At 42.4% G+C, this 24,057-nt stretch overlaps 2 protein-coding genes across 3 annotated transcripts; both read right to left on the reverse strand.

Annotated features, from left to right (window-relative positions):
- Positions 1–514: 514 nt before the first annotated feature.
- Positions 515–7,789, reverse strand: LOC146702362 (uncharacterized). 2 transcript variants are annotated; one of them, XM_085468819.1, is made up of 4 exons: positions 7,522–7,789; positions 5,530–5,635; positions 2,693–3,289; positions 515–2,226 (listed from the first exon to the last, which is right to left on the reverse strand). In XM_085468819.1, exons 2-4 carry the CDS (start codon positions 5,545–5,547, stop codon positions 1,474–1,476), a joined length of 1,368 nt encoding a protein of 455 aa, XP_085324945.1. In that variant the 5' UTR covers positions 5,548–5,635; positions 7,522–7,789; the 3' UTR covers positions 515–1,473. The 2 variants fall into 2 exon arrangements, with proteins under 2 accessions (XP_085324945.1, XP_085324946.1); XM_085468820.1 differs by having other exon boundaries at positions 5,530–5,669.
- A 3,393-nt stretch (positions 7,790–11,182) lies between these two features.
- On the reverse strand, positions 11,183–21,145 carry LOC146702363 (uncharacterized). The gene is made up of 4 exons (XM_085468826.1): positions 21,084–21,145; positions 19,048–19,135; positions 14,342–15,094; positions 11,183–13,041 (listed from the first exon to the last, which is right to left on the reverse strand). Exons 2-4 carry the CDS (start codon positions 19,054–19,056, stop codon positions 12,625–12,627), a joined length of 1,179 nt encoding a protein of 392 aa, XP_085324952.1. The 5' UTR covers positions 19,057–19,135; positions 21,084–21,145; the 3' UTR covers positions 11,183–12,624.
- Between the last annotated feature and the right edge of the window lie 2,912 nt (positions 21,146–24,057).

The raw sequence follows: 24,057 nt of genomic DNA on the forward strand, positions 1-24,057 counted from the left end.
GTTCTGATTCAAATAAAATTTGAATTTGATTCATCCGTTTCATTCAACGATCCACTTTCGCCCTTCTTATTCTGCGTCGCCGCCATGTGCGTATGTAAACAAAGGCATGCACGTTTTACCCAAATTCTATCGCCATATTTGATTTTCTTATCGTTGCCCAACATTACACCGGTATTACCGTGAACAGTATATGGCCCAGCCCTAGTTGTGTCATTGCTCTATTATGTGTTTTATCCTATTGTACAGTATCCTTGGGTGTCTTGAAAAGCACTTTATAAATAAAATATATTATCATTGTTACTATTATTATTATTATTATATAGCGCCAAGACCATTCCTCACCCCTGCTGCACGCAGCCACAAGGAAAACACCATCCAAGAGCCACCAGAGCCCCTAACCAGGTCATGACCACAACCCCCAGGTTAAGCTTCAGGGAAAACATCTCTAGGGACTCTCCAGACCCCCTAAGCCCATCCCTACCCCCATATCAAGCACAGTAGCGAAGGCGGGACCTCGGGACGGGACGACCCTCCACCGCCACTAGGTGACGGATGGAAGTAACCCAGAGGGATTGATCTAAAGTGGTGGCAGAGGCTGTATCAAGACTAATGTGATCAATTAGATGGTTTCTGTATTGGTTAGAATTAAGATTATTTATATTTTTCCAGTTCATGAGGACTGTTTTCTTGGCTATGCATAGGGCAGTAAAAACTGTTGTATTTTAGAAAGTGTTCTGTATATGTTAGACAATAATTTGGGGGTTTTAAGAGTAAGAAATTGTACCACACTGATTGAGTCCGTTATTACACTCTTAAATCCTACTACTTATCCGTGCGTCTTTCAGGATCTTACAAAGCTTCAAACGACATGTCGACATTATCGTGACTAATCGAGGCAGCCCTAGATAGTTCAGAAGTAAACCATGCATTATCTCAACCTTTATTTCCTTTATACGTTCATGAAGGGATACAACAAAATAAAGAAGAATTCATCAACATCTAATGGAAAATTGAATACATGCACAGTATAGCAGGTTCTCTCTCAGTGCAGCCAGCTGGATGAGGTTTACTGATCAAACCATGACAGAGAGATTCTATATTCAGGTAAGACAATCTTTAAGAAATGACAGAAAAATACAAACTGTAGGAACTACTTGTCAGTGTGGTCACATTCATCAGCAAGCAACAGACACGTTCAGGTTCAGTTGAGTTTACTTGTACCTGTAGGTACGTAAGCAGCTCATCCATCCTAAAATGAAAGCCCTTCAAATCAACACAGACAACAGAAACAGAATGAAACACAGTGAAGGGAAAAAAGAAGAAAATATGGAGAAAGGGCCATATGTTGTTTTCTTTCTCTTAATAGATGAAAGCATTCTGTTTGAAAAGTCTGTTTAATGATCTGAAGCAAGTTAAGTGTGGCAAACATAAAATCAGGAAGGGGGAAAATACTTTTCTAAAGTATTTCTAAATTTAACATCCAGGATTATTCACTGTAAATCCAGAAATCAGAGCTACCTCATCAGATCCAAGTGTGACATCAGCTGCACTCTTTACAGGAGACTCCAGCTGAACTCTGTGGAGCCTGATCTCAAGGTGTTTAAGTCTGACCCTGAAACCAGGAGAGGATCTTTCTGTCTCTTCAGATTCATTGTGATCCAGCGATTTCAGTCCTGCATGATCACGCTGATGTTTGCGCAGAGCAGATAATGAAGTGAATGTTTTGGCACATTGGTAACAGTGAAACAGTTTATTTGCAGCGTGGGATCGTTTGTGTCTGGAGTATGAAGTGAAATTCTTGAAGCTCTTGTCACACTGGTCACAGCTGAAGTTCCCTTCAATGTGTGTAAGTTCATGTCTGTTACAACCAGATGAACGTGAGAAAGTTTTGTCACAGTGTCTGCACTTGTATGGTTTCTCTCCAGTGTGGACTCTTTTATGGTCTTTAAGATGATCTGCAGTGGTGAAGGATGACCCACACTGGTCACAGAGGTGGTCTTTAACCCCACTGTGATAGAGTTCATGTTTTTTTAATGCACTTGATGTGGGGAAGCCTCTCCCACATTCTTTGCAGTAGTTCATTTTGTCTCCAGTGTGTCTACGTTGATGCACTTTTAGGCTCCTTCGGTAACTGAAAGTTTTTCCACAAAAGTCACAGCGAAACGCTTTCCCACCACCACAGTGACGACAGGGTCGAGAACTGGATCCATCTGTGTCGCTCTGCTTCTAAACAAAGACACAAAGACAGTGTAAGTCGGGGAACTCCTTTAACATTTTTATCCTGAACATCACCTGAAATAAAGAGCAGCTCTGCCAACATCCAGTAACATTTTACTGTTTACATTATAACGCTCAGCTTACTGAACAACATTAAGTCTTCATTTGTAGGTAATCTACTTAATGGGAAGACTGGTTGTTAAACCCCTAGATGCTCCACTCTGCATGCCACAAGACCCTAACCCCAAGCTGCTCTCCGATGCATCCATTGGAGTGTGAATGTTAGAAACATAGAAAGGGGAGGAGCTTTTAGAACTTTACTTTTTTCCAACAGCGGGAAAGTTTCAGGAGAATTGTGTCAGATTTGACTGAATATTCTGTACATGAAGTTTTCATGTCTCATTTAGTTTTGAAATTAAACTTCATTCACATAATACTTCAAAATAACTGCAACTGTAAAAAGAAAAATACATACCTCACAGTAACTGCACTTGTAGAGTCTCTTTCTGGCGTGGATCTGTTGGTGTGATTTGAGGTAATTTGGATGTTTAAAAACTTTATCACACAGGTCACATTTATAAGGTCTCTCCTCAGTGTGGGAAAGCATGTGGCTTTGTAACTGTGCATCTGTTGTAAACAGTTTGCCACACTGATCACAGCAGTAAACATTATGTCCAGTGTGAATGCGTAGGTGAATATTTCGGTACCCTAACTGGCTGAAAGTTTTTCCACAAATGTCACAGCTGTACGCTTTAACTCCACTGTGGAGGAGTTGGTGTGTTTTTAAGCTTGAAGACTGTGTAAAAGATTTTCCACAAATGTCACAGCTGTACGCTTTAATTCCACTGTGGATGACTTGGTGTTTTTTAAAGTTTGAAGCCTGGGTAAAAGACTTTCCACACAAGTCACAGCTGAATGCTTTAACTCCACTGTGGATGAGTTGGTGTGTTTTTAAGTTTCCAGATAGAGTAAAATCCTTCCCACACTCGTCACAGCTGTATGTTTTCTCTTTCTTTCTTCTGTGAGGTTTGTCGTCCTCCTGAGAGCGCTGACTTCTCTCTCCATGTTGGTCCTGCAGTGACAGAGATACAAACAGGCGCAGTGAGCAGGGTCACAGAGTGTGAGCAATCTGATGCGACTTAATTTCTCAATGGTGCAACAAAAAACATAAAAGTCCTAGGCCGCACCGCTGCCACCAGGCGTTCGATTCCTGTTTTCCAAAAGTGACCTCTGACAGAAAAGCCTCATTTCTGCTGTTTAATAGCAAACAAATGCAAACTTTTTAAAATGATGACAGATTACAAACGCTCAGCTGTGTCTGTAATCAAACCTCTGTAACTTTGCTCTGCTTCACTGCAGCAGCATCAGGTAATGTTCATGTGTTGATTCATGGTTTTCTTCAGTTTTTGGTCGACTGCAGGATATTTTTAAGGTCATCTGCCATAAAAAGCAGATAACCCTATTTTATCCTCAGTTACTTTGACACAAAGACATCTGCAGTGATGCTCACACCTCTGATGAAGTCACACATGTATCAGTACTGATAAATGATCAGAATTATAATATTTCTGACTGTCTGAGGCAAAATTGTATCAAATCGGGACCTTGTGAATCGGAATCGAATGGATTATAGAAATCAGTGATGATACCCAGCCCTAGTGAGTGGCCTAGGCACGACAGACGTGGATGTAGCTGTAATAGGAAAAGAACTATTGATAACTTTTCTGTTAAGTTAAGGCCTGATCCGTCTGAAATTCATAGCCAGCTCTGACACGGAACCATCAATCTCTGAACGCTGAAAAAGCTCAGTGTATCCATCCATCCGCTTCTGCTTTCCAGGGTCGCCAGGCGTGCTGCAGCCTATCCCAGCTGTCAGAGGGCGAGAGGCGGGGTACACCCTGGACAGGTCGCCAGTCTGTCGCAGGGCCAACACACAGGGACAGACAACCGTTCGCCCTCACATTCACACCTATGGGTAATTTGGATTTATCAGTTAACTTATCCCCACAAACTGCATGTCTTTGGACTGTGGGCAGGAGGCCGGAGTATCTGGAGGAGGAGGCCGGAGGGAACCCACGCAAACACGGGGAGAACATGCAAACTCCACACAGAAAGACCCCGGCCTGATGGTGGAATCGAACTCAGGACCTTCTTGCTGTGCGGCAACAGTGCTAACCACCGTGCTGCCCACAGTGTATCCAGAAAACACATTATATGCTGCGATAAATGCACTGCCCCCTCTCCCCACTGCCTTTCAGCGGCAGGCAGCAGCAAACCGGTCGTCAGGTGAGGCCGACGTGATGATTAAGTTTAACACTGTCTACATTGTAACCAAAGAGTGCCAAAGCACTTTAAGCACTAAGATAAGTTACTTTTTCAGTAACTTATCTTTGTTGTAGATCAAAGATAAAGAACTTTGTGTTGAAAAGATTGTTAGTTAATCATTTACAAATCAATATTGTCTGTATGGACAGCAATTTTTGTTTTTTGTTTTAAATGAACAAGTAATTTGGGTGCACCTAAGAAACAAAGTTAGGCGCACCAGTGCAGTTAGTCTAGAGCGCTGGTGAGTGAAATGCAGTCGTGGAACAAACTGAAACTCCCTCAATGAGTGGAATCACAGACAATGGTAACTTTATTGTCCCCAGTGGGAGATTGATTTGTCCATGCAGAGATATAAAAACAAACAAACACAACAAACACAAAAATAAGCCCCAAGACAACAACCTAAATTTTATCACCAAAAAAAGTACAGTGTGCAATGGCAACAACACTTATGGTTTAGTGTTATTAACCATGATAATAGCACTTGGTACAAAAGACAATCTATGTCTCTTTATAACAACGACCTGATGAGAGCAGCTGAAAGTCATTAGAGGCTGATCTGAACACAACATGACAGAGGTTTCCTTCCTCAGCACCTGCCTGTTATAGACGTCCACAAGCTGGACCCGAGACCTCCCTGAAATCTGACCAGACACTTTAACCAGGTTGCTTAGTCTGATCTTGTTATTACCATAGACGTCACCACCTTCTGGTGATAGTCTCACATTACAATCATGTTACAGAATGAGAGTTGTAATCAAAATTACATTATTGAAGAAATATTGATCACAGGAGAAAAAATGTTTACTGTGTGATCAATTCTGAGTCCAACTTTTCAATGTGCGCTGATAAAATATGATCTTTGTTTTTGTTTGTGAATGTAGCTTCTGCATGTGTGGAGGAGCCCAGGATGGAAAAGATAAAGCTGCTGTTAACAACCAGCTGTGCACAGTTTCAATAACAGTGTAGCTGAGATACTTTTCTCACCTCCTGTGTTGAAGTCATTGTTTCCTCTGTAGTGGCTGAGCTGAGTCCAAATGGCTGAAACTGTTCCTCTGCTGCTCCACCAGACTCTTCTCCTCCTGTTACTCAGCTGGGACACAAAAGTATAGATATGTATTTTATCCCTGACAAGAAGAAGCAGAGCAAATAAACATTACTACACTCAGTGACAACAATACCTATGAAGCTTCAAGGTGAAACCCCAGAAGCAACCAGGGCAACATGGCCAAAAATCTTTATCACTATATATATTTGAAAATTTGCAGCAACGATATAACTGATGAGGCAAAATACTTTACCACTCTACAACTTTATTAGTGCAAAAAATCTCATCAATTTATTTTACATGGAGGAAGTGGAAAGAAAGGCTCTTGGCTCTTTAACAGGGACAGCACCGAGTTACATGATAGAGTGAAACAGGGTCTCACAAAGGTTTCACTCAGGACCTGCTGACACACACATTTTTCCACACATTGGCTCAGTTGACAACCCCCACAAGGGTTTAAATGCCTGGGACTCTCCACCATTTGATTTTAGAACTGAAAAAGCCACTTTTGGATGAGAGGTGAAACGTTTAAAAAAGCTTACAGACGTCCAGTCACTTTCTTTCTAAGATCTTGGACTCAGAACAAAAGCTGTCCAGCTTTGTGTGTCTGTCAAAATGCTTTTTACAAATCCTGCTGGAATCAGTGTTGTTACAGCTGCAGTCAAAGCAAGATGGAAACAATGAAGAAGGAAAGTTCAAATCTACTCAGACTAAATGTCTTCAGTCAGTGTGTCAGCCTCCAGTTAACAACAGTGGTGAGAAACGTTTGTACACAAACTGGAGAAAAGATCTGAAAAACTGAAGGTGAGCTGATAGTAAGAGGGTCAGATTTGGACAGCAGCTCACCATGTTCATAAAGAACCCATTTCTCATCTCAAAGGAAGTCACACAGCACTTCAAGGAGGCAAATACTGGGCCTCTCCAGATGCAACGGGTTGATCTCCAAGCAGATGTGGCCCTGAGAGAGCAGTTTGGAAGAACTGAACCTGCCACTTTCTGCCTCCAAATGGTCTCTGAGACAGCTTTCCCAAATCTGAGGACAGTAGCCCTGTACATGTTGACCATGTTTGGCTCCACATACAGCTGTGATGCAGCTTTCTCCACAATGAACATAATAAACACTAAATATTGTCCACGGCTCACCAATGAGCACCTACACATGTGTATGGCCCTGACAGCACTCCAGCCCACATTTAAAATCCTGGTAGGACAAACTGAAGCTCAAGTCTCTCACTGAACAACAGAAAGTGGGGAAGTGAAATATAAGGGGGAAAGAAAGAGAAACTGTACAATTGATAAGAATTTTAATGTCATTTGTTGAAAAATTTATTGAGACTCTTAATCAAGATGTGAAAGGTAAAGAAAAAGGGAAACTCAAACTGCTGCTACTTTTTCTGAAATTAAGCATTTTGTTTTTTATTTTCTCGAATTCATTTTAAACTGAAAGCCTATATCTAATGTAGGTCTACTGTGTGTCTCAGTGTTCACAATCATTTAAAAATGTTTTTAACTTGTATTTTCATTTATTTGATAGTCTATTGTTCAGACATTCAGATATTGATTAAAAAAAATAGGCCGCTTCTGTATCACAATCATAACGCAAGTTAGACATTATGATGTCCCGGACCTCTGCTTGGGAAGATTTTCTCTAACAGAACATCCTCAAAATTTAGCTGAATGCCTCTGCTGTAGAGGTTTGGTGCAGGCAGAAAAACAGCTGCAGGGACAATGAAAAGACTTTTCTGCTCCAACTTCTCCCAGCATGCTGAGCTAATGATTAGTTGGTGTTTTTCTCCAAACACTCTCTCACTCTTCTCTCAACGTGTTCACAATAAACTGTGAACAGACACCGAGGAGAGCAGCAGAAGACCTCATTCAGGAGCTAAACTCAACATGAACTGAACTCACAGTAAAGTTAGCTCGGTGCTTACCTTTAGATGAGCCCACAAACCGAGAGAAACTCCGCGATGAAGCTGCAACTCTTTCCAAACACAGGAAACAGATCAGGGAGCAGAGACCCACGTGGTTCACGCTGATCGCAGCTACGATCCAGGAGACAAGGGTGGGCAGATCGATGCAGATATCGATCAGGACGTTGGTAGTGGTTTATGATCGATACTTTAGTTTGTTTCTCTCCTCTAAGTTCACTACTTTACTCCCGTTTCATGACAAAGCAGCTCTCTCTGCTCGACTCCTGTCCCGTACACACACTTTGCTCCGCCCCCTTCTTCCTGATCTGCTTTGATTCGATGCTGTTTGGACACGTGACTCGAAAAAGAGGCCGAGCCTGTTTTTTTAAAATGAACTTTTTTTGTCAACAACAATATAAACATGTAAGGCACCATTATTTATCCATGCATCTAAATATAAACGGTTGAGCATTACAACAAGAGAAATAACAAAAGAAAGAAAGAAAAAGATGCAGAATGTGAGAACATAGACACAAACAGTGTGAACAGAAAGGGAAATCATGATCCACATCTCAGGTAGAGAGGAGGCCTCCTTTTAACATAAATAGAACTTATTGAATAGAAATATAAGTTTAGGGGCTTTCTTTTCATTTATGTGTTTCAGCGACTTACTCGAGAGTTTAAAATCATCCAGCCATCTGTTTACACATGGTTTAGCTTGAAATGTCTGCATTTGTGAATAAAACTTTCCCAGTAACAAGACAGTCCCAATCACCAAGTCTAACTTTGGGTTCTCAGCAACCATCCCAAATTTAACTACAGTCAAATGTGGTAACTGAATCCCCCTGGACTGTAGCCAGCTCCACATGTCAGTCCAAAAGGAGTGCACTGATTCACAATAGAAAAACAAGTGATCCAAACTTTCAATGTCATTTTCAGAGAATCCACAGGTGTTTGCATGTGGGTTAAATTTCAGTTAATCTGTTGGGTTAATCTCATTTATGACTTTAAAATTAACCTGTTTTTCTTTACTGGGAAGGGGAAGTAAAATACACTTTCTTCGTATCAGTTTAACTTCCATAGCCTCAAATTCTTTTAGAATATAATTTCCTTTAACCAGTTTATGGAAATGTTATCAAAAATCTGATCTCGCTAAACCTGCTGCCACCAAAGTCAACACCAGCTGTCCAGAGCTGTCTCAGTCCAGGAGGATTTTTAGAGTGCACAATGTCTTCTTTAATCATTGATTTCAAAGGGACTGGGATGGCTTTTGTTAGTGTTTTATAACTCTTAGCAGCACCTTACGTCAAACTTACATCTCATGTTAATAAAACCCCATTTCAGGGCGTTATTTCTTGTCCATACACAAATGTTAAGTTAGGTAAGGGTTAAAAGATCAAGATCGTATATTAAAAATAAATCTCCCACTCGCCCCTGTGGGTGCTCAATCCTTCAAGCTCGGGTCCTCTACCAGAGGCCTGGGAGCTTGAGGGTCCTGCAGTATCTTAGCTGTTCCCAGGACTGCGCTCTTCTGGACAGAGATCTCCGATGTTGTTCCCGGGATCTGCTGGAGCCACTCGCCTAGCTTGGGAGTCACCGCACCTAGTGCTCCGATTACCACGGGGACCACCGTCACCTTCACCCTCCACATCCTCTCGAGCTCTTCTCTGAGCCCTTGGTATTTCTCCAGCTTCTCGTGTTCCTTCTTCCTGATATTGCTGTCATTCGGAACCGCTACATCGGTCACTACGGCCGTCTTCTTCTGTTTGTCTACCACCATTTTGTCCGTCTGTATCTGGAAGTCCCACAGGATCTTAGCTCGGTCATTCTCCACCACCCTTGGGGGCATCTCCCATTTTGACCTCGGGACTTCCAGACTACTCGGCACAGATGTTCCTGTACACCAGTGGTTCCCAAATGTTTTTTTGCAAGGCCCCCCTTTGTTTTACAAGACAAATGTTCATACTGCACAGCAGAGGTTCCCAAAGTGTGGGGCCTGCCCCCTAGGGGGGGCGCAGAGCCATTGCAGGGAGGGCGCGGCATGAAAAGAAAAAAGAAAGAACTCTTGGACACTGCTAGCATAATTGACAGGTTTTTGACGGGGCTCCCACAGAAACGCAAAGCAGGAGATGAAGCATCGCTGAATATGTTTCCAAACCAACTTCATTCTAAGCCAAAGACTAGAAAATATGGTGAAGCAAATCTTCCCTTTGGCTTCACCTGCACAAGTGCCGAGGTAGGTCTCCCTGCAGAATTAGTTTCCCTGTGTCGGGAGCAGCGCTGGGCTGTTTAAATCACAGACAAACAGGATCCCACAGCTGTTTATGTTTTTGAACCCATTTTGCACAGAGAGGCATTTTTTGAAAAATGTATTGACAGCAATGTTGAACATTATTACACAGGAAAAAAAACAGCACGTAAAATAATTACACCGTGATGCCTCTGCCTTTGTAAATGGAGGGACAGTAACTGAGTGTATGTAAGCCTGTAAAACCTGAAGATAGTCAGAACATTTTTCTTGTAAAACAAAGGAGCAAAAAACGTTTGGGAACCACTGGAGAAAGGTGAATGTCTGTGAGCACACTGATGTAACATCACTTAAAAAAGATTTGGACACAAGACAGATACAGGGACACAAACATGAGGACACTAATCACATCACACAGAGACAGATCGGAGGAGAAGGACAAAAGAAACAAACAAACCAGAAAACAAGAATTACAAGAATCGCAGTGACACGGGAAAATAACAGGACATACATATCTGTACTTTCATAGAAATAACAAACAAGTCCAGAACAAAACTGAAAATACTGAGTGAAAGATCAGGACAAACAGACAGTAACAGACAACAGAGCGTCAATCATTCAATAAAAGTGAACTACAAGGTTAAAGAAAACAAACTTAAGTTTACAGGAGCAAAACTGGAGCTTTAAAAGCATTTTAATGAACTAAAAACTTTTATTATGATGGTCCAGCCATGAGTGACACCCTGATGAAAGCTTGTATGAAGCTAGATGTTAAACATGAACCTCCTGATATATTTGTTTATTTTAACCATTGTGTACAGTGCTTTGTGACTGCCTGTTTATGAAAAGTGCTTAATAAATAAATGGCCTGTATTTATATAGCGCTTTACTAGTCCCTAAGGACCCCAAAGCGCTTTACATATCCAGTCATCCACACACATTCACACACTGGTGATGGCAGCTACATTGTAGCCACAGCCACCCTGGGGCGCACTGACAGAGGCGAGGCTGCCGGACACTGGCGCCACCGGGCCCTCTGACCACCACCAGTAGGCAACGGGTGAAGTGTCTTGCCCAAGGACACAACGACCGAGACTGTCCAAGCCGGGGCTCGAACCGGCAACCTTCCGATTATAAGGCGAACGCCCAACTCTTGAGCCACGATCGCCGAAATAAACTTTACTTTCTTACTAAAGCTTCAGCCCGCTCGCACCCTCAGCTCTCATCTAATGGTTTACCCCACAGCAGGGATATTTATAATTGAGCTAATTGTTATATTATAGCTGTTTGTCATATTTTGCGACTTTGTACTATATTGTATTATTTAATCCATTTTAGTCTGTTATTGTTCTTACTGTGTTGCAGCAAAAGGGATGAATAAAGTATTCTGATTCTGAAATTTTAGGTCAAGAGTCTGAAATACAAGAAGCGACATCGTGGCTCAAAGCTTTTATTTTCACACCAAACTGTTTTCATAAGATAAACTTCATACACGGTTTAGCATTTGCAGGATTTTCACAAAATTATCGTTGAGCATTTGTATTTATATAGCACATTTAATCATAACAGCAACGTTGACCAAAGTGCTGTACAGAAATAAAAAGTAACTCGTGCCAAATAACTTATAAAGTTGTGAAATAGATTCAGTAAACAGAAACAGAATAAAAACAGGAAAGGAAAAATCGACACGACACAGCTGAAGATCTAAAAATCTTTTTTCATGGTCTTGAAAATCAAACAGTTACAACAACTACATCTTCATCACCATCAGTTTTAAGAAGAAGAGCACCGGTTAACCTTTCAGATTTTGTCTTCAGCTGGAGAATCCAGTTTTTAAAAACAGCGGCGTATACAGAGCCTCGACCCCACCAGTTGATAACAGAGGACATTTTTGGCATCTCTGCAGAATGATGAGTAACAGGCCGGCACCTCCACAAAGCTCCTTCCAATCTCATTTGCAGACACAAACAATATTCCAAGCAGCGTCTTTTACAGTGTTTTTTGAACCGTGAAGCCATGTTGTCAGATGCTGATATGGATAGTTTAAGAAATGCACACAAACCTTTATACACTAAAAAAGGGGGGAAAGTTTGAGGGAACAATTTACAAGTTTTTACACAAACGATTCAGTGCTTCTTTCTGGGCTGCTTGTGTCCCACCAACTAAAATGACTTTTATAGCACTGGTTTAACTGCAGAAAAGATTCATTATTATTTAACAAAGTCACCAAGTACTGAGCCATGGCTGACTAACAACATCCATCCATCTTCTGCTTATCCGGGGCCGGGTCGCGGGGGCAGCAGCCTAAGCAGAGAGGCCCAGACCTCCCTCTCCCCAGCCACCTCCTCCAGCTTATCCAGGGGAACACCAAGGCGTTCCCAGGCCAGCCGAGAGATATAATCTCTCCAGCGTGTCCTGGGTCTGCCTCGGGGCCTCCTCCCAGTGGGACATGCCTGGAACACCTCACCCAGGAGGCGCCCAGGGGGCATCCTTGTCAGATGCCCGAACCACCTCAGCTGGCTCCTTTCGATGTGGAGGAGCAGCTGCTCTACTCTGAGCCCCTCCCAAATGGCCGAACTTCTCACCCTATCTCTAAGGGAGAGGCCAGCCACCCTTCGGAGGAAGCTCATTTCCGCCGCTTGTATCCGCGATCTCGTTCTTTCGGTCACTACCCACAGCTCGTGGCCATAGGTGAGAGCAGGGACGTAGATCGACCGGTAAATTGAGAGCTTCGCTTTTACACTCAGCTCCCTCTTCACCACGACGGACCGGTGCAGCGTCCGCATTACTGCAGCGTCCGCACCGATCCGTCTGTCGATCTCCCGCTCCCTTCTCCCATCACTCGTGAACAAGACCCCGAGATACATGTCCACACTTTATAATGACCTGTGACTGCTGCTGTCGTTCACTTCAACGTGTTTACATTCGTGACGGTAACGATTAATCGAGTGCGTGAAGCTTTTCTCACAATGTCTGCACTTGTATGGTTTCTCTCCTGTGTGGATTCGTTCATGCTTCTTCAGGTCACTTGCAGTGATGAAGGATGACCCGCACTGGTCACAGAGGTGCTTCCTAACCCCACTGTGGATCAGTTCATGGCGCTTTAATGCACTTGGCATGGGGAAGCTTTTCCCACACTCTCTGCAGTAGCTCAGTTTGAGTCCAGTGTGCCTGCGCTGATGCAGTTTCAGGCCCGATTTCTTCTTGAAAGTATTTCCACAAACGTCACATCGAAACGCTTTCCCAGCTCCGCAGTGATGGCAGGGTTCAGGACCGGATCCACTGGGTTCACTCTGCAAAAGACACAGTGACAGCTGTTGGTTAAATGGCAATATGCATTTCTCTATAAATACATAGTTTAAATAAGCTCATTCATCATTTTTTTCTTGAATGTAATGCAGCATAGATTCAGTCAACATTACAAAATGGCAAACTGGCTTTACAGCGAATGACTTTGAGAGCAGCAGTGTCAGTGAAGGTGTCAAAACCCTGCAGATAAATACGGAGATATCCAAGTGACATTTTCAGGTCTGAAAGAAAAGATTGACTAAAATCAGTTCTTCTTCAGCATGATTTTTTTATAGCCAAATTTGTGCATCAGTACGAAGGGATACAAGATACAGTTACAGCGGAATTGCACCAACTTAATTTCTATGACGCAAAAGAACAGAAACCAGCATTGGATGATTGATCTGCTCCATCAGGAAAAACTTTGGAACAAAAGTTTGTGCTCATGGATTGTATGCAATTCAGAGACCTGTGACTCTGAAAATGTCCATATTATGAAGGAAAATTTGAAGTATTCTAAAGTCAGTGTTCGAAAAGAACAAAAACAAATCAGCTCACGCTGAGGGGGTCAGGTAGGAGGCAATGACTGATTATCGGTCACATCATTATACTGTTGGTTAGTGCAATATTAAACTGTTGGAACAGATTTTCAGCAGATCTCAGTTCAGTTTCCAGCTATTGTAAAATAAAATTGAGAGCACAAAATTACTTTTTAAACATTTATTTTTGCTAAAGCGATTTGATGTTTTTCAGCTATAAATGAAATCAACCCATGTCCTTTCCTGCTATATCGAAAAATTTGTTTAGTTCAGCTCAAGTCAAGATCTAAAAACAGCGCAGTGTTTCATAACGCAGGACACTGGAGCAAAATCAGAGGTAAGACCAGTTTAAATGAATGGGATTTTTCTGGCCTTATTCTTTAGGGTAAAGTGAAGAGTTGAACCCAGGCCGGCTGCTCTCAGCCATGCAGTCGCCTCCTCATCCCAAACAAACAGAAATTATTTATTTGACTAAAATTCAACTTGAACACTTTTTTTCTTTTGGTTAAAGATGTAGAGTGTGAACTAGGGCAAAAAACATTTAAGACCCAACTTAAGTCAAGGTTGTGAAATGTTTCAAGAACCTGTGGAAGGATCATTCATGGTTTCAGCTGCATGCTGGGAGAGACGGACAATCAAAAACACCCAGCAGTCGAGGCCCAATTCCAACCACATGACATTATGTCACCGACCACGGCCACCAAACATTTGCAAACATGCTAACAAAATTTAACGAGCATAGAAATGTGAAAATATAAATACATACCTCACAGTAAGTGCACTTTCTGGTGTGGATCTGTTGGTGCACTTTCAGGTAATCTGGATCTTTATAAGCCTTTTCACACAGGTCACATTTATAAGGTCTCTCCTCAGTGTGGGTAAATTTGTGAATGTGTAAGTTGTAGTATGTGACAAAGCGTTTCCCACACTGGTCACAGCAGTACACATTATGTCCAGTGTGAATGCGTTGGTGTTTATTTAGGGTCCCCATCTGCCTGAAGGTTTTTCCACACATGTCACAGCTGTACGCCTTAACCGCAGAGTGGGTGAGTTGATGACTCTTTAACGTATACCTGCGAGCAAAGGTTCTCCCACACTGATCGCAGCTGTACGGTTTCACTCCGCTGTGGAGGAGCTTATGATTTTCCAAGCTCTGTTTCTTTGTAAAACACTTCCCGCACTGATCACAGCTGTATGCTTTAAGTCCGCTGTGGATGAGTTGATGATTTTTTAGGTCACTCTTCTGAGTAAAAGACTTTCCACACAAGTTGCATCTGAACGCTTTCACTCCGCTGTGGATGAGTCGGTGTCTTGTCAAATTTCCAGCCTTGGAAAAATACTTCCCACAAAACTCACACCTGAACGGACTCTCCCCGGTGTGGATGATTTGATGTCTTTTTAGGAAAATCTTTGCAGTAAAAGGCTTCCCGCACTCATCGCATCTGTATATTTTGTCGTCCTCTTTTCTGTGAGCTTCATCAGCCTCCTGAGGGCGCGGACTTCTCGGTGCCTGTTGGTCCTGCAGAGAGAGAGATACAAACAGAGGCAGTGAAAGGACAAACATAGAGAGACTGTGTTGTTGATTGTTATTTGTTGTACACAGTACTACTTTTACTCTTTATAATGCTGCCATAACACAAAAGTTTGCCTTAGTGGGATCAATAAAGTTTCTATTTATTTATATATCCACTGTATTGACAACATCACAGCTTGGACAACCTTGAATGACGAGTTTGGTTAAAAGGTTTTTGCCTCAAGGAGGCAAAAGCCTGCCAGCCAGCCTGCTGTGCCCACACTCTCACTCTGCAGGAACACGCAATCTTGTGCTGACCAGCTTCCTGGTCGCAACTGACCATTGCAGTCTGTTTAAAGTTCTAAATCATCATCCCGGTGCCAAAGCAGCCAGCCCCTGACCAGTCGCTCTGAGGCCAAACTGGTTCTTCAGCACATTAAAGTGGCCTCCTTCGATCCACATCAACATGCATCCTGGGGTAAGAGACCCACTGAGGATGCTGTTGCTACAGCACACACTACACTGAGTCATCTGGTGCAAAGCGAGAACTACACGTGGGTCTTCTTCATCTTCAACACCACCCTCCAGACATCCTTACAAACAAGCAGCACCACCAGGGCTTCTCCACCCCATCTGCATCTGGATAAAAGACTTTCTTAAAAACTGTTCGACTCAGCACCGGTGTTGAGGTTAAGTTCTTTCTTTGGTGTATCGGCATGATTGAAGCCAAGAGGCTTCCACTTTAGCGATTTTGCGAGCCCTGAGCTGGTTTATTAATAATGCTTAATGCTCAGTGTTGCCAGTAGTCTGTAGTAACAAATAAGTTGCCATTAGAGCAAACATATTACAGCAGCAGTGGTTCAACTCATGTAAACTCAAAAATATCTAAGATAGACCCACACATCCATCTGTGCATGTCCATGGCATAATATATAATCATTTAAATTACGTAAGTATCACCTTGGTTCAAACACACAGAGAACTCATATTAAACACAGTGGTAGTGTAGTACTACAAGCAGACATTCCCTGGCTCGAACCATCATTAAAAGGACTTTGGCGCCATCGTGGCTCAAGAGTTGGGAGGTCGCCTTGTAATCGGAAGGTTGCCGGTTCGAGCCCCGGCTTGGACAGTCTCGGTCGTTGTGTCCTTGGGCAAGACACTTCACCCGTTGCCTACTGGTGGTGGTCAGAGGGCCCGGTGGCGCCAGTGTCCGGCAGCCTCGCCTCTGTCAGTGCGCCCCAGGGTGGCTGTGGCTACAATGTAGCTTGCCATCACCAGTGTGTGAATGTGTGTGTGAATGGGTGGATGACTGGATATGTAAAGCGCTTTGGGGTCCTTAGGGACTAGTAAGGCGCTATATAAATACAGGCCATTTACCATTTTACCATCGTGTGGCTGAATAAAATTACTACACTATGGCGGCGGCAGCACATGCCTTCAATCACTATGTGAAAATGTGCAGCTACAACTCACTAGAAAGTAATTCAAGCTGCGGCAAACAAACAGATTTAAGGTCATTTACTCAACACAGGAATGCACCTCACACGATGAGGCGACAACAAGCTGACCTGGAAGTACTATCTCTCCCTCTGGAGTAGCAGCGCAAACTCATGCCTACGTCATTTCCATTAACCTCATTCAAAACAATAGATTAGATTAGATTAGATTAGATAGAACTTTATTAATCCCTCGGGTGGGTTCCTCTGGGAAATTCGATTTCCAAAAAAGCACAGCACCGACAGTATTGCAGGAACGGGAAATGTCCGATCCTTTTATACAGCCGGTTTCCCTCAAAGCTGTTTACTGAGACCACTGCTTTACTCTTTACATACCCATGACTGTGTTAGAGCCTGCCAGAGCAACACTTCAATTCATTTGCTGATGACACAAACGTTGTAGGTCTCACTTCACAGGGCTAAGAGACATCCAGATATTGACCTGCAACTGAACATCACAAGAACCAAGAACTCATCCTGGATTTTAGGAGGATGCAGAATGATGACCCCAGACGGACGTCTCCTGATTAGTCAAAGTCAAAAAGATGTTATTTATCCTCACGGGGCAATTAAAATAGACGATACCTTGCCGACCATACATAAAATGCACAAACATCACATTGGGGAGACGGGTCAGGCTGGTAGCACTGGCCGGTCCTTGTCTTTCCTCATGCACAACATGAGGAAAGACAAGGAGAAAAAAAGAACTGCCCCCAAACTGAGCTCCAACAGGGAGATCAGTTTGAGAACAGAAAAAAACAAAACACCTCAGCACATGAATCATCACATCTGACAACACAGACCATCAGAGCTGTGCACCCTGTCTTCCATCTCTGACTGTCAACACCACTGTTTCACAAAAAAAGGCAGAGCATGTGTCTGCACTTCCTAAGATCGCCGACGAGGAGCAACTTGGAGAAGTCAGAGATGGCGGCCTTTGACCTCACATACTGCCTGACTGTGGGGGACACAGAATCCACGGCAACCGACAGCAAGAAATGTACATCGCATCATCCATTCTGCTGTAAAGATCACTGGCTGTTCAGTCTGGACACTGCAGTGCACTTTACAGTATGCTTTGTAACAGATTCTCATTTTTCATGTTATTTACATCAAATCATGCCCAGCCGCAGTGCCTAACACTAAGCTAACACACTGAGAACGGTAATGAAAGTTTATCAGGTCTGCACGTTTTTATGTTTTCTAACGTAGTTTAAACATGTTAGTTTGGTAATATCTGTTAGTACAGCTGAGACTGTCAGTCCACCAGGATTTACTGACCCCAGACTTCCTACTTAACCTGTTATTTTCCAACAGAATTAGAATATTGCAGATTTCTGACTAAACACCTAAATTTAGGATTTAAAAAAAAACAATGTATGGAGAAGTGTTAGTTACACATTGTTTTTTTTTTTAAACTTGAGAATGAACTTATACAAAATGCAGCAAGATATTTAAAAAACAGTTTAATTGATTATAAAATCCACTTTAAATACACCACGTCAGACCCGATGACACATTCATGCTTTTAAGCATCTCTTTATTCAGTACGGTTGCTGGATACACAGAGCTGCAGGACCTAGCACCATATTTAAGTTGGCAGGGCACGATACCGCAGGCCCCGCCCCAGCACTACATCAGATTCACATCGGTATCGGCAGATATCCAAATTTATGATGTTGGTATTGGACATAAAAAAGTGGTATCGTGCCATCTCTAGTTTCAATTTAAAGATCACAAATAGTTCTTTCAGACTGTATTATGATTTATACATTTACATTTGGATCATCTGGTTCTCCTCCCACTGTTCACTCACCCAAAGTCTCGTGTCCTGAGCTGAAGTCAGGGTCCTCACACAGGAAAAGATCGGTCGTGTGATATTCCCGTCTCTGGACAACGAGCCAGCTAACGTCACACGTTTCCTCTGAGAAACACTTTGATGAGGTTCTCACATCGTATGAGAGTCTGACAATGTTAGATCCACTAACACAAATGTTTTATTCCCCATTTGTTACCAGGTGCTGATAGTGTTCAGATATAGGACAACATGTAGTGAGGTCAACTTAACTCATTCACTGCCAGCCATTGGCAGTGAATGAGTTAAACCCATTGACTCATTCACTGCCATTGACGGCTATAGACGTCAATGGCAGTGAATGAGTTAAAATCCTCTCAAAGTACCATTTTTACAACTTGATAATAAGAAATTACAACAACACACAGACTCATCGGTCAGTGACAGGTTTGCTGAGATGGCACCGATGGAAAAAAAAAAGCACTCGCAGAGATTTGTTTCATGTGAAGGTTAAAATTCACATGCTGTGATCAGCAGCAAAGTTGGCAGAGCAGAATAAACAGCTGGAGCATGACATCTAACAGTAATGCTAAACAGCTGTGACCATAATAAGAGCAGCAGCAGCTGATGAAGCACAAACTCTGTAACGGTGACATTTTCCTCACCGAGCTCATCGTTTCCTCTGTAGCGGCTGAGCCAAGTCCAAAACGTTCCTCCGCTGCTCCGTCAGACTCTTCTCCTCCTGCTGATCAGCTGGGGCACAGAAACAGAACAACAAATAAACATAATTGGTTTCTTCAGTTTTTCCTGTGACTTTAGAGCCACAATAATCCAAAGACTTAAATTCTCCTCCTTCAGCAGAAGATCTGACAAAGAGTCGTGTTTTTAATATTTTATGCAGCACTGACTGATTTATCTGCCTACAATCAGTGAACATACGCAGGTCTGCTGTTGAGTTTCTCCTGCTGTAACGTTAAAGGACAGTGTAGCTGACTGTGCAGGTGCCTGTAAAAAATGTCAAAACAACCTTCTGCCATCTGCACTCAGATGAGCAGAGTCCATACAGACGAACCTGAGGCAGCTCCACACAGCAGACGCGACCTCCATGTCTGCTTTACTTACAAAAACACTGTGAAATAAATCTAACGTCAGGGTTTTTTCTTCTTTTGTCCAGGATGATTTTAGTTTTGAGTTAAAATTGTATTCAAGTGCTAAAGCATGAAGTGCCAGGAGCTGATAACAGAACAGCAGGAAATGATCACTTATATTTCTGTTCCTGTCGGCACAGGTGGAAACAGTGCGCACATTCTTCGTTCAAGCTGAAGTACAGATGTTACTGCAGTACTCGAGTACAAGTCAAAAAGTCTCTGAAATGCCTAAAAGTAAAAAAGCAGCTGGTTGAAGCTGTTTCTGTGCAAACATAACTCAGATTAATTTAATTATACTTCATTTTTTTGTAAAACACACGCAGAGAAACAGCTGTTTAAGTTCGCCTACATTGGAGATGGCTGACTTTGCAGATCTAAACAGAAAAATAGATGTTTGCCTGTTTCATCTCTGCGTCAGCTACATCAGTCCTGAGTGAAAAATGCTTCCACGCCACGTTTGTCTTTTATTCTTTTAGTGTCGTCGCGCCCTCTGTGAGGTCGGGGAGGCACACATGAGGTGAGACGGTACCACAGAGGATTAATCACAGATTACGGCTCACTCGACTGCAGTTAATCTGATAGGTCATTACATTTGTTTTCATGATCAACACATTTGGAGAACTGCAGGCATGCTGCACATACGTGTAATATATCCAAAGAATGCTCACAGAATAACACGTATGTACTAAATGCATATGGCAGCAGGCTTGTTCTCTTTAACATCAAAACGTGTCACAGCTTTTCAGAGTTTTTAAGAACGTGTTCAGAGTAAGTTTACATTTGTGGTCATTCACGGCGTTCCTGCGCCTTCCCATGAAAATTTCACTGTTCAATACATTCAGACTAATGAAAATTATTATTAGCCATCAATAAACAGCTTAAAAAGCCTTACATGCAACGACGCACTGCTCTTTTACCAGCAGAAGCAGCTGTGCTGTGTTATTACCAAGTGCTGAAATCCTGAATGAAGACAGCACTGAATGCATCGCTGATGTTTATTTTCAGCGGTTAAATAATTATTTTTTAACCAGGAGGATTTTTTCTCCATCCTTTCATCCGACTGTTGTCCCACTAAAACCATTTGGCCGACGAGGGGCTTTGCTGTCCCGTATAAAGAAGTCAGGTCTGCCCGGAGCAGTTATAAGTCTAGCTGGACAGCGGGGCTTTGTTTTTGTCAGGCATTTCAATTGTTCAGCCCTCATATTCCCGCTGATGGGCCTCAAATCAGATTCTGAACAGGCATCTGCGCGGACAGCCATACTGCAGTGGCAGCTTCTTTAATGTCACCAGTTAAACTCAAAACTCTCGTTTTTCCTTCTCATGAACGACACTCCTGCAGGCTGTCGGGTGGAATAAAGAAACCTGCATTTAAAGATGGAAAGTTCCCCGAGTTTTGTTTTCCGGTTTCCTTATTTTCCGGTTTGTCGGGACCTCCGACACATCAGTTTGACATCATCCGCAGTCAACAGCGGGAGCACCGCGGAGAGCAGCAGAAGACCTCCTCAGGAGCTAAACCCAAGATTAACTGAGCTTAAAGTTAGCTCGGCGCTTACCTTCAGATGAAACCGAGAGAAACTCCTCGCCGATGCAGCCGGACGTCTCCTTTCCCCTCATCTTCCGGTTTTCTGGCGGGTGTCAAACAGTAATAGGTGCTTTACCGCCACCTGCTGGTGTGGAGAAACTGAACTCGTTCTTTGACCTCTGTGAGGTTTTCAGTCAGTTTCCCTCCTCCAGCCTCATATTTCTGACAGTGTAACAGAACTCGCCCCGTGGTTTCATTCACGATAATCCCATTTTTAACATCTCTGTTCTGAACTATGTTTTTTTAAACCAGTGTGTCATCATATGACAGTTTCCTCTCTGCTCAATTCTCCAGTTTTCCTTTAAATCGTGTAAAACCATCCTTGTTTCAGGTTCTGCATTATTAAGCTCTGGATTTCTGTTCCCCTTCAGTGGACACGTTTTGGTGGCTTCTTTTGGTGATTTCTCTGATTTTCTTCTTTTACTCCAAAATGATATTTTAACAGGGTCAAAGTCAGGGTAATAGACATACAGCAACATGAATTAGCAATTTTGGTGACTTAGAAAGTTGTCAGTGAACTGAGCTTCATAGCATGGCCTCTTAACTTCTTGTGAGTGATTATGAGTAACCACAGCTGCTGACTTCTCTGAGGCCAGTTAAATAGTACTCATTAGACACAAATGCTACAATGGGAAAGTCTATGGAGCTCAGCATAGATCTGAAAAAGCGAATTATTGATTTGGACAAGTCAGGAAAGTCACTTGGGGCCATTTCAAAGCAGCTGCATGTCCCAAGAGCAACAGTGCAAACAATTGTTTGTAAGTATAACGTGCATGGCACTGTTTCATCACTGCCAAGATCAGGAAGAAAACGCAAGCTATCACCTGCTGCTGAGAGAAAATTGGTCAGGAGGGTGAAGAGTCAACCAAGAATCACCAAAAAGCAGATCTGCCAAGAATTAGAAGCTGCTGGAACACAGGTGTCATTGTCCACAGTTATACGTGTTTTGCATCTCCATGGACTGAGAGGCTGCCGTGCAAGAAGGAAGCCCTCGCTCCAAAAGCGGCACCTTAAGGCTCGACTGAAGTTTGCTGCTGATCACGTGGACAAAGATAAGACCTTCTGGAGGAAAGTTCTGTGGTCAGACGAAACAAAAATCGAGCTTTTTGGCCACAATGTCCAGCAATATGTTTGGAGGAGAAAAAGTGAGGCCTTTAACCCCAAGAACACCATGCCTACAATCAAGCATGGTGGTGGGAGTATTATGCTGTGGGGCTGTTTTGCTGCCAATGGAACTGGTGCTTTACAGAGAGTAAATGGGACAATGAAGAAGGAGGATTACCTTCAAATTCTTCAACATAACCTAAAATCATCACCTCGAAGGTTGGGTCTTGGGCACAGTTGCATGTTCCAACAGGATAATGATCCCAAACACACATCAAAAGTGGTAAAGGAATGGCTAAGTCAGGCTAGAATAAGGGTTTTCGAATGGCCTTCCCAAAGTCCTGACTTAAACCCCATTGAAAACATGGACAATGCTGAAGAAACAAGTCCATGGTAATGGTAAAATGGTAACTGGCCTGTATTAGTATAGCGCTTTACTTAGTCCCCAAGGACCCCAAAGCGCTTTACACTACATTCAGTCATCCAGCCATTCACACACTGGTGATGGTAAGCTGCATTGTAGCCACAGCTGCCCTGGGGAGCACTGACAGAGGCGCCCCAGGGCAGTTAAATTTGATGTCAGAAAGCCATCAAATTTAACTGAACTGCACCAATTCTGTCAAGAGGAGTGGTCCAAGATTCAACCAGAAGCTTGTGGATGGCTACCAAAAGTGCCTAATTGAAGTGAAAATGGCTAAGGGACATGTAACTAAATATTAACACTGCTGTTGCACATTTTTGACCCAGCAGATGTGATCACTTTTCATGTTAACCCAAAATAAAGTCATGCTGCTGCACTGAAAAGAGCTCCTTGGTGTTCTTCCAGCAGGAGTTGGGCCTGGGCATCCCTGCAGAGACTGCATCCCCCATGACCTTGATAAGTGGTAGAAGATAAATAGGTGGCTAGATGTGGAAAAAAAGAAAGATTAAATTAAATATTGTAATACATAAAACTATAAATCTACTGCTTATTTGTTTGTTTGTGTGGCTTTATTTTGAACATGTTGAAATAATACAAGAACATCAAAGAAAAGAAAAAACACAATTAACCACAACAGAAAAAAAGCAAAACAGAATAATCCTAATAAATAATGTGGAGAAGCATGAGCCTGTGTAACCCCCCATCTTTTTTCTTTTTGTACCAATAATCATCACCCTTTTCTTCCTGTTTACATCGTATCCAATCATAAATCCTTTCTTTACATGTTTACATCGTGCGCCAGGAGGTAAACATATTTATGGATCTCTGTAACCAGTATGATCCTTATGGCCCTTATTATTTGTTATATGGACAATGATGATAGTGAGCATTTCTAAGTACTGGCCCAAACCTCTGCACAATAATTCATATAAAGTGAAAGCAGAATGTGTTTTGCTTTACTCAATATTGAAATGTTTCTTGGAACTGTGTTATGTATGTTTTATATGAGATTTCCATCTTATTTTATCATCTATTTTTGTTATCATCTATTATATCCATCTATACCAAGGAACCTATGCTGAACTCTTTCAATTTCCACAGCATCTACGTGAGTCTGCACTTTAGTTGGACAATTCCCAAACAGGATGATCCTTATCGCCCAGAAAAAACAAATATTTGTGAATCAGATACTTTACAAATAACTAAATAAATACTGAATCCTTATGGATCAAGTACAGAACCTCCAGGAACACCACAAGCATGATGAGGAATATTCTCCCAACTTTCAAATTGTTTCCTGTCCCTTAAATACTTTTACAATCAGATGTAAAATTATTTACATCTGATTGTAAAATTAGATGTAAATAATCCATCCCATATTGTTTAATAGTGATTATTAATTACGATTTCATGGTTGATT

This window comes from Copadichromis virginalis, linkage group LG9, assembly GCF_057382275.1.
Source record: "Copadichromis virginalis isolate Kocher_CV1m ecotype Utaka linkage group LG9, C_Virginalis_male_GT1.1, whole genome shotgun sequence".
Classification (NCBI taxonomy): domain Eukaryota; kingdom Metazoa; phylum Chordata; class Actinopteri; order Cichliformes; family Cichlidae; genus Copadichromis; species Copadichromis virginalis.